Consider the following 10,757-nt stretch of genomic DNA (forward strand, 5'->3'; position numbering starts at 1 on the left):
TGTTTGTGAGGCTACTCAGGATCTGTTGCCAGGACCATGCGTTCAGTGCCCAATTCTGTATCTCCTCAGCAGATGTGCCCAACACCCTCACAATGCCTTCAAGGGAACAGTAGCTGTATGGTGGGCAGCTGGCAAAGCTGGAGTAATGCTTTTGAGAAGCTTTTATGGCAGGGCACAGGGTGGGTCTAATTCAGTGGCTCAGCTTGTTCCCCTCCCCCCCCCCAAAAGGGAGGAAAACTCCTCTGTCACAGGGCTCCTGCTCCTCTGTAGAAAGGCAAGTTGCATAATAACAGTGTACAATACATGGAAACAGAAATTTGTTTCAAAACAATGTTGGGTAAAGACTTGGCTTTTTCATTTCATTTCATTTATTTTACAACATTTTTATATCGCCTAATAACATTCTCAGGGTAACAAACAATACAATTTGCAAGCCCATGGCCATAATAGCTATAATAACCACCACCACCACCACCACCAAAGTTATAATCACTTAAAATATTAATCATTAAGTGGTATATAAATGTCTTAAATAAATAATAATAAATTGCTCAATAGAAATAGTACACATAATACCACCAGCAGTCAGCCCTATAAAACAACACTGCAAAGCACTGAAAAACGATTTTTAGATACCACAGGAAAATAAAAAGTTTTCCAACTAGTGTTGAAAGGGCCATAACATGGGTGCCAATCAAGACCCTCCTGGCAGGGCATTTTTTATGTTTAAGGGGTTTCCCTCCATTCCAAACATGGAAGAGCATTTTTTGTTTTAATCTCCTGAAACCAGAAATAAAACCTAAGCACTTGGTTTCCTTTTTTAATCTTAAGCATCCAGGGCCATTTAATTAATTCTCAAATGTGTGGTGTACTAAATGATCCATGAACCATCTTTTATCTTTTATGTTGTGGCCGCTATTTTAATTCATAGGAATTTAGTTAAACCAATCTGGTATTAGACTGGATGATTTCAGGAACATATCAACTACTGTTGTAAATTTCAGACTAATTTATATAGCCTGTTTCTGTAACATGTGCATTCCTGCATGAATTCTCTGCAGCTGTAGTTAGAGCTTCAGTACCGGTAAGTGATTTATTTAGGGCTTGTTCACACATCTGGGTTTATTGCATTGTGCTTATATTCCTGTGGCTTGAGCTTGAGTTAGAAAGTGGAAGACTTGATGGCAAACTAGATGTGATATTAAATGTGTGAGTGCATTTGTGCCCAATCATGTGGTTCTGCCCCCCCCCACCAAAATCCTAGTTACGCTCATGCTCGTGTCTTTTTAAAAACGTACTTTCAGTGCAGCAGCTGTGAGAGGGAATCAAGATCAGGACTATGGCATATGAGGAGGGAGAGTTTTACCCGCCTACCATGTCACAATCCTGGTAAAACTCCCTTCTCTCCGATGCTGTTATTTGCCGCAGGAGGGAAGCTGCCAGTTGCACCAATGGTAGCCTTCCTCCCAGAGGCTCTGGGAGAGGGAAATTGTATCTGCTTGGACCACAGCATAGGAGGTAAATGCTAAATCTTCCTTGCAACACATTTCCAGTCCTAATCCCTTCACTGTGGGTATTAATTTCATAGTTGAAAATAGACATATTAAATGATTAATACAGTCTGCATCCTATTTGGTTTTACCCTGAGGAAATGACTTCTTTTTCTTTTAACTTTATCCTTAGCATTAACATAGGATGTGGGTGGGTGGTGGGGAGGCACCTGCTGTAGTCAATTAGTACAAAATTTACAAGGATACGTTCACAGAGTGCTGTTGTACTTAGATCCTGCTTTCCACAGGGATCTCTGGTCAGCCACTGCGAGAACAATCTAGATGGGCCATTGGCCTGATCTGGCACGTTCTTCTTATTTGCTCTGTAATTTTGGCAATACCCAAGCAAATTACTTGCTGATTTAATTAAGAGATCATAAAGCTAAGCTTAGCCATCAGCTTTAGGAATCAATCTGTTACTATCACAGTCAACCTTCTCACCTAATGCAAAAAGAAAACAAAATAGGAGGGATCACACTGGTTTGCTTGAAATATGATGCTAGCATTTCAAAATATATATTGTGTTGGTCTATTGGCTTTTTAAGGGTTACAGTTCCCATTTTCTGTTTCAGCCGCTTGGAGCCAGTGATTACTTGGAAGTAGCTATGCATTTTGACCTAGTCTTTGTTCGTCACATACCTGAGTTTACAATGGCAAAAAGGACCCAAGCTCGCCGCTTCATTACTCTTGTTGATACTTTTTATGACAAGAAGGTAAGCAGTCAGTTGGTAAATTCTTACAGGATGAAAGCATCTTGAATTGCTCTGGAAATTATCAGTATAAGATTAATGGGTAATGCAAGTTAAATCTTCCTATTTTCTCTCATATTTGCCTGCTGCTTTGGGAAATTGGTTCCACATGAGATGATAGGGGGGAACAAGTCACAGGACAATTCAACCCAGATACATGACCCGGAAGCTGTACGCCAGCTCCCCCGGCCACTAAAGCAAGATGAGCGCCGCAACCCTAGAGTCGTCCGCGACTGGACCTAATGGTCAGGGGTCCCTTTACCTTACAGTTTAGGTCATAGTCTTCAACAGGTGGGAGTTAAATTTGTTATGATTTTAATTTGGTGTGTTTTTAATTTCCTGGAATCAAATGGCAGTGCCAATCAATTCCATTAGGTGAGCCTGAGTTCCAGCGCTATAAAAGAAGAACCAAACATTCTCTCTTGTTTTCTCCAAACCAGGACACATAGATAAAACATTGCTGCTCACCAAATCCTATCCCTGAAAATCTGCAACTCCAGGGTGGAGTTTAAGATAGCTTTAGATATTAGAAAATTGTTAGTATATTCTGCCTCATGCCCCCAGCAACTCTCCTGAGTCAAAACAATATCTTTCCAAGAGAAATGATCATGATTCCTTTTTCTTGATTGGTAAAAAGTCACATCATGTTTTGCAAGCCAAACAATAGTTAAGTTGAAATTATCCACAAAGTTCTGTTTGCTGCTATAATTCCAGGGTACAGATCTGCTTTGTTTTCGTCTTATTTCACCTAGAGTCCCAGTCATGATTCGTTATAAGTGAACAGATGAGTAAAGTGTTAATGGGTTTGCCCAAAGTGATAATAATTTTAGAAGAAACAGCCACTCTTGGTTTTAGTCTGAGTTGTGGGACGTCTAATGAAATAGTAATGATAAATGCAGCACTTAGCTTGGATTTACAAAGGTTTCAATCATGGGAGCAAAATCAGCAGTATTAAAACAACTAAAAAAGGCTCTTTATATTTAAGCTGATATTTTAAAAAGTAATGGAAGACATTAAGCTTCACCCTATGTGTGATTATAGCCACGCACTTAAATATTTATGCAATCAGGAAATATCGATTGAGATTAAAACCTTTTTCAAGAATGTCCTGGCAAAGAAATTCACACAAAAAAACCACCTTTAGTTCAGCAAGATAGTTGGGACTTATCCAGACAATATTATCTTTGTTTAGTAAATGACTTAGATGCAGCTCATTTTTTCTGGTGCATCCAGATGTCTTTTCTCAAAACTCCTGCATTTTCCTCACAGTCAAACAACAATATTTTCTCACTGGACATTATGGTGAGCCACACACACACATACACACACACTCACATGTTATTTCACCTTGCCCATTGCAATTATAAGTATTATTCTAGAAGTGTCACAAGCCCTGTTAGCTATTGACTGTATTTTAAAGCTGGGAGCGTGCTTGTTCTTTCTTCACTAGACAATTGCCCTATAATAGATACCAACAGTTTAAAATATACATTGGCACCTGCAGCTTGTGAAATGGCAGGCTGTGTACTAGAGGTTCTCAACTTTATTAAATTTATCTTCTTTAAAAAGGATGCTAAAACGTAAAGGGTGACAACTAGCAACTCACATTAAATGTATTTTAACTGTAATTATTGGCCCCAGGCAGCAGAGCATCTAGAGAGCACCAGGTTGGGAGAGTCTGCTCTAGCACTTGTAGAACAAACATCATGAAGCAAAATGTGCAGGTACCATTCCAGGAATTGTTTGGTGGCAAAGTATAGAAGGAAATTCCTGGTTCACTTTGAAACTGTGTTTTGGTCTTCCTTGATGTATGTGTGCATGGCTCTATATTGTTCTCTAGACTCGGACAGTGGTCATTTTGAAGCTGAAAAAAATTCCCTGGTAGAGAAGTGACAATTGTCTAGAAAGAGGAAAAAAGAGAAATACAAAATTGTAATGTTGTGGTGGCTGGCTATAATATTTCCACCCAAAAGCAAAAGGTAGTAGCAAAATTTATTCTTTCTAACACAGGTTTCATGCCATGCCAAAAGATATATTATTTTGTATTTAACATATCAAAATTCCATGAGTCACACTTGGCTTTTCATATTTTCTGGTGATGCATCTATAAGCATTAATGTTGCTTCAAAAAAATTAATGACAATAAATCACCAATTAAATTTGTCACAACTGAATTTAATTCATCTAACAAAACATAACCAATCTGATAATTTGAGTTAGTGGCCTTATTTCAGTTCCTTTCTGCCCTACCTTCCATTGCAGCACAGAGTTTCTATATTGTTTTACTACAAAAGTGAGCTTATTGCATGATAGTGCTCAATGAGCATAAGTATTTTAAATTGTTTGTGTGTGTGTGTGTTAGAGAGAGAGAGAGAGAGACTGTAAGCTAAATGCTGTACAAAACCAGCAGAAATAAATGCCCTAATGCTGGCTTACATTTTTAAGAATAGCAGAAGAATGGCCTACATTTTGATAATATTTACTACATACAGGTTTTGATGGTAAGATGCTATAACCCCATGACTATGTAAAAGAACTAAAGTTAGTGGTGATTGTGTTAGAATGGCACATTTTTTATAAATGGGTTTATGGTTAGTGTTTGTGAAGTGAAGAAGGAATGATGGTACAGTACAAGCCACTTGCATTCTGCATTCTTATGGAGAGCTACTTATGCTTGGCAAAATCAGAAATCATTTCAGTTGTTGTCTATATCAAAATTGCTACTTACACCATACAAAATGAAAACATGGTGGGTTTTACAAAATTCAAATGGAGAAATAGGAGCTATAAGTGATAGCACGTACAGCTGTTTCACTCTCTTCCAGGTGCGTATTGTTTGCTCTGCATCAGCACCACTCCAAAACATATTTATTCAAGAATCCCATGATGGTGGATTGGATGCAAGTAGGGTAATGATGGACGATTTGGGGTTGAGCCAGGTAAGCACTATGACCATTAGAGCCTTTGTTGCAGGAGAGCATAATTGGTTTTGGTCTGAGTGGTGGTGCTAGGGGGGCAGTGAGCAGCAAAAGCATTTAACCGGTCATTCTGTAGCTTTCTGGCAGGATCAACGTTGCACCTTTTCTTCTATTCCAACTTAATGTAATGCTATTTATAAATGGTTTGAACCAATCCATTTTAGCGTAATTCTAGAGATACTTCTAATCTTTTACTCAGTATGTGTTTCTAATATATTAGAAATATCGGGTCATGCTGCTGCTTTAATACATGTTCTTCAGATTTAGTGCAGCTACATTTGTAAATTGCACTTGTATCATTGTCATAATCCCATCTTTTTCCTGGACTGGAACTCAAGGCACCTTATTTTACTTGAGCCACCATGTTGGGAATCTGTTCATTGTCTAACAGGTGTATTATAAATGTGTCTTTCACTCCAGGTTTACAAAGGAGAGAGCTGATAAATACTGCTTCCCAAAACTGATATGCACAGGATTTGTAATTAACTAACTTTTACTCAGAGTAGACCCATTGGAATTAATGAGCCTATGTTGTTGTTGTTTAGTTGTGTCCGACTCTTCGTGACCCCATGGACCAGAGCACGTTAGTCATGGTCATTAAGCAATTACTCTGAGTAATTGTTGGTTGAATACAACCCAGAGTACAAGAAGCTGTTGCTTGCATTTCTGCATTATAGATTATATTTCTATTCTTACATTATATAGTTTATGAATACTAAAACCTGACAGAAAGTTAAATCAGAAGTGGGAAGCCTCAAGTAATTTTATCTATGGCAAATAGTTTCCAGTGTTTATCCAGTAAAAGTAGCTTTCCTAATAAGTATTGTTTTCTAATAATGTCTCCCTTTTATATCTTATAAAGAAATATGGTGGTTATAAGCAACACTTTTGAAAAGTAATTTAAGGGTTGCAGCTTAGTCCTCTTGTTGCTGATCTTTCAGTGTATGCTGTTAATGCACAGTAGACTCACACAGTTTTCTATCTCAAAGAGTGCCATTCACCTTGGGGGGGGGAAGCATAATGTTTTCAGAATATGAGCCAACACACATTTTCAAAGCCTTGTCCTAGCATGTTATATCCTTCAGAAAACTTGGTTTCATTTTAGTCCTGCTGTGAGAGGAAATTCGAAGAAAGTGAGAGGAATGTTTTGTGAACCCGGTCTGTTAACTGATAAGGATAAAAAAATTACTGAATGTATGTTAAACACAAGTGTCTCTATCATACAGAAATATTGTACAAAACTATGATGTGATGCACAAATGGAGGGAGGTGGGAATGGAAAGAGATTCATCCTCATGGTACATTGGCCCCTGCAGGGCCAGGTGTTATAGTGATATTTAGACCTAATGTTTTGTTGTGGCTTTACCACTGGCAAAGGAAAATATAGGTTAATTGTTATCACAGAACAACTGTGTGCTTTTCAATTAGCCTCTATATTTGGGGTGGAGAACCAGATGTTATTGAACTGCAACTTACAACATGTCCGACCATTGGCCATGCTGGCTGGGACTGATAGGAGATGGAGTACACCAACATCTGGAGGGCCATTGGTTCCCTATCCCTATGAGGGCATCAAACCTGCCACTGCAGACAGTAACAAAAAAAGCTGCATGGGCAATACCATTTTATTGCACAAAGACTGACACATGGAGTCATCCAAATAGCCTTTATCTGTGTAGGCGAAAGGATTTGTGCCATTCAGTGTAAGCAGTGTGTGTGTGTGTGTGTGTGTGTGTGTGTGTGTGTGTGTGTTTTACTATTATCAACCACAGAAAACAATCCCAGTCCCTACTCTTGGAATAAATATTTTTAAAGCCTCTCAAACTTCTGACTAACTGGAAAATGTTTGTGTGCATGTAATAAAGTGTATGTTTTAGAGTTAGCTAGTTGAATTGTGCCTGTGTTTCACAAACATGTAACCCAGAGACTGCAATATCACCAAAAAAATATTGCATAGAAGCACAGCCAAAAGCAGCAACTGCAAGGTGCTGCTCCCTGTATTCTTTTTTCAATATTTAAGAATAGTTTTGTTCCACAAAAGCATGATTGCAGAAGAAAAGGAGCTCGATAGTTATGAATTGCACACAAACCTGGGGGTGAGGCGAGCGGACAGACTATGAATATGTGGGCTCAGGCCACACTGCAAGTTTGAGAAGTCTTTCATTTTCTGGTTTCTTTCTGCATTTAAAGAAAAATGTTATTTGCTTCCATTTTTCTCTAGGATTCAGCTCAAGGACTTTCAATGTTCACGGGAGAGGAGGAGATTTTTGCCTTTCAGCGTACCATCTCACGACTGACTGAAATGCAGACTGAGCAGTACTGGACGGAGGGGGACAGGAGCAATCAACCACAGTTGCGAAAAGACTAGCAAAACAGAAATAGTAGTTGTAAAGAAGAAGAGTTCTAACTCAATGCTAAATTATTTTTTAACAGGCACACTGCCCAATTTTGCACCTTATTTCCTAAACATTTGCCTTTTTATGTGTTACCAAGGGACAGGTTACATGCTGGAATGCTGGTGGGAACAGTTTTATGCCTGTGTGTGGAAGTCTTTTCTCCAGCCTAACATGAAGTCTTTCCTGACCAAGAATCCAAATCCAGTTTTAATCTACAAATTATGTGGAAAGGAGTGGCACATACAGTTTATGGTCTACATTTGTATATCATACTTCAAAAACTACATGATGAACAAATGATAGGCTCAAACCATGCAAATTAAATACATATTATTGCACCTGCCTATCTTTAGTATTTTGGTTACAGATAACTGTACCTTCAGTACCCTTAATTTTTTTTTTTTAGAAAAAATGATTCTGGGCAGCAATTGAAAGAAATCAGTTTCTCATTTTACGAAGTACAAAATCACATGTTTGCATTTTGGTAGCTCTGCCATTCTAAATGCATTTCTTATTTCTGCTTGCCTGCTGCCACGGTAGACCTATTTATTGTTATTCCATTGCCTATATGTGTGACCCCCTGTCTCAAATTCTTCTGATAGGGAGGATGCAAAGAGAAAATAAAAGTGGAATTACAGAACCAAGAGTAAAAACTGCCATTAAGTGGATAAGTATCAAAGCAAAAGTGAATTCACTGTGTCTTGTATAGGCAGACCAGATAGGACAATCTTACAAGACTTGAGGTGAACTTTGTACTGGTAGTGAAAATGGACTTTATATTGGAATTTGACTAAGTTGTCCTCCTTCCCTCCTGATGCTGAGGATCTTTTCAAGCAGCTATGCACAAGACAATAAGTGCAAATCTACACACACTCACATACCCGCCACCACAATCCAGTGATCCTTCTACACCAGATAGTCACCATTGCCACATGTAACATTGGTGGATCATGCTCTTTCACTGAACAGCACAGGAGAAAGCAATGCAAACACGGAAACATCTCTTAGCAGTTCAACCGCCCATCAGTCATGATATTGCTTTATTAATAAGACCACCCACATTGTTCATTTAGGGAAGGTACCAGTCAATGAATGGTGATGGTAGCATAACTCTTTGATACCCAATGTACACCAAAAACAATACACACAGTCTGGCATCCTCAAAGGCACACTTCCCAGTGCAGACCACCATGGTACAGTAAGCAGGAGGCCAACACTGATAGTTATGGCTATTTACTCCAGGGCTAGTTAAAGACAATGTCTTGCAGTGGACAAATGCAGACAACCAGCAAGCAGTCACCATTTTGTGAGTTAAATAGGGCCATGCGTAGAAAGAGAAACCAACATTCCTTCCATAATAGTTGCCCATGGGCTACTTGAGAAATCAAATCCAGTAGGAAAAAATATTTCGAGACAGACAATACAAACAGTATGACCACTTTTGTTTGAAGGACACAAGCTGTTTTCAAGGTAGAAAGCTGCATGACAAGGAAAAGGAGAACTGGATTATATTGTGGGTGCTCTGCTAGCAAGAATGACACCTGCAGCAAAAAGCGGCCGGGGGGTGGGGGAGAACTGAACCTAGAAGCCATCCTTCCCACCCCATAGACTAGATCTCTATCCTCACAGGAACAGAAAGACATATGATGAGGTCTTTGTCATCTTCCAGAGGCAAAGGTCACAATATAACTCCAACCATGTTGACCAAGATTTACGAGGTTTTATATGGACCCATAAACACACATTGTGTCGGTCCTGATCCTAAAGGCAGCTGAGCTAAGTTTCAGTACTTTTACTAAACTTCATAGGTGGAAGATAGTCCTGATAACTTTATGAACACAAAGGACTGTGCATTTGATGGTGAGAAATAAGTACATCCCCCCCATTGTTGCCCCTCCATGCTGGGTATAGCTGTATCTGCTGTAGGAACTGTCTGCCATGCCCACTTAAGAAAGAGACTTGCCAGAAAAAGTTACCAATTCCACATTGCGGATCACTGCTGGATTTGTTGTAGGGTGCCTCTTAGGCAATGGGGAATAACCTTGCTTCACCTCTTGGAAGGTTTCCTGTGGAGATCCAAGTGGGATGCAGGGCTAGTAATGAGTAATGGTTAGCAACTTCATCAGTGTCTGGAGGCAACCAAACTGGAATATTTATTTTACTTCTTGAAAATTGTATACCACAAATGTCTGCGAAAGCCCTTCCAAGATGCCAAAGGACAAAGTGTAAGAAATAGTTGAATGTGGAAGATTATTGCCATAATTGTAAAATCCATTTTACGTGTATAAGCCTTCTGGTATACAAACTGTAAATAAAAATGTCAATTATATTTAAAGCCTACTACCAGCATCTAGTTGCGATATCTTAATATTTCAAGGGAAAGGGTTTGGCAATTTAATATACTCCTACTCCTCCTTTTGCCACAGAAGGCGACAACTATGCTGTCGTATTATGAATATGTGTGCACATGCAAACCACCAAAAAGAATCAACCCCAAGTAAAGAGTAAGCCCATAAATATCATCCATATTAAAATTGTCCAGGGGTTATTATTAAACATCAGGTATTATTTCAATTTATCAATTTTTCCATTAGAGAAGACTGGTGGTAACTTCTATCCCAATATACTAAAAATAGATGACAGCCTCTTGCTCTCACAGTGGATACCTACGGGAAACCCACAAACAAGGCCTGAGCCCAACAGCACACTCCCTGCTTGTAATTCCCAGCAAGTGGTATTCAGAGGCATACTTAAAATAGCACATCCTGGCTAGGAGCCATTTATAACCTTATCTTCCATGAACCTGTCTAATCCCCCTTTAAAGTCTATCCAAGATGGTATGTCCTTAGCCATTGGTCATGCTTGCTGATGGGACTGATGGGAGTTGTAATTCAGACACATCTAGAGTTCAAAGGTTCCCCACACCTGCCATGGAGGCTACCTCCATGGGGAAAAGGGGGAAAAAAATTGTCTACATTATAGCATTAGGTGCTGTGGGTGATATCCAAGCCTTTGCTTCCTACAAAGTTTTTAAAAATCCTAGCAATGAACATAACACTCCTGAGGGAAATGGGCATCTGTCAA

The 10,757-nt window shown here is 39.1% G+C and overlaps 1 protein-coding gene across 3 annotated transcripts in view; it reads left to right on the plus strand.

The window, feature by feature from the left end:
* AFG1L (AFG1 like ATPase) overlaps positions 1-9,171 on the plus strand; it is a 55,860-nt gene extending 46,689 nt beyond the window's left edge. For 2 of the 3 annotated variants that reach the window (XM_033143555.1, XM_033143552.1), the window contains 3 exons: positions 2,123-2,263; positions 5,125-5,238; positions 7,499-9,171. In XM_033143555.1, coding sequence (XP_032999446.1) covers positions 2,123-2,263; positions 5,125-5,238; positions 7,499-7,645 — 402 coding nt within the window. In that variant the 3' untranslated portion in view covers positions 7,646-9,171. The remainder of the gene's footprint in view (positions 1-2,122; positions 2,264-5,124; positions 5,239-7,498) is intronic. The other variant, XM_033143554.1, reaches the window with a different exon arrangement.
* Positions 9,172-10,757: the final 1,586 nt, after the last annotated feature.

Source organism: Lacerta agilis, chromosome 3, assembly GCF_009819535.1.
Source record: "Lacerta agilis isolate rLacAgi1 chromosome 3, rLacAgi1.pri, whole genome shotgun sequence".
Lineage (NCBI taxonomy): Eukaryota > Metazoa > Chordata > Lepidosauria > Squamata > Lacertidae > Lacerta > Lacerta agilis.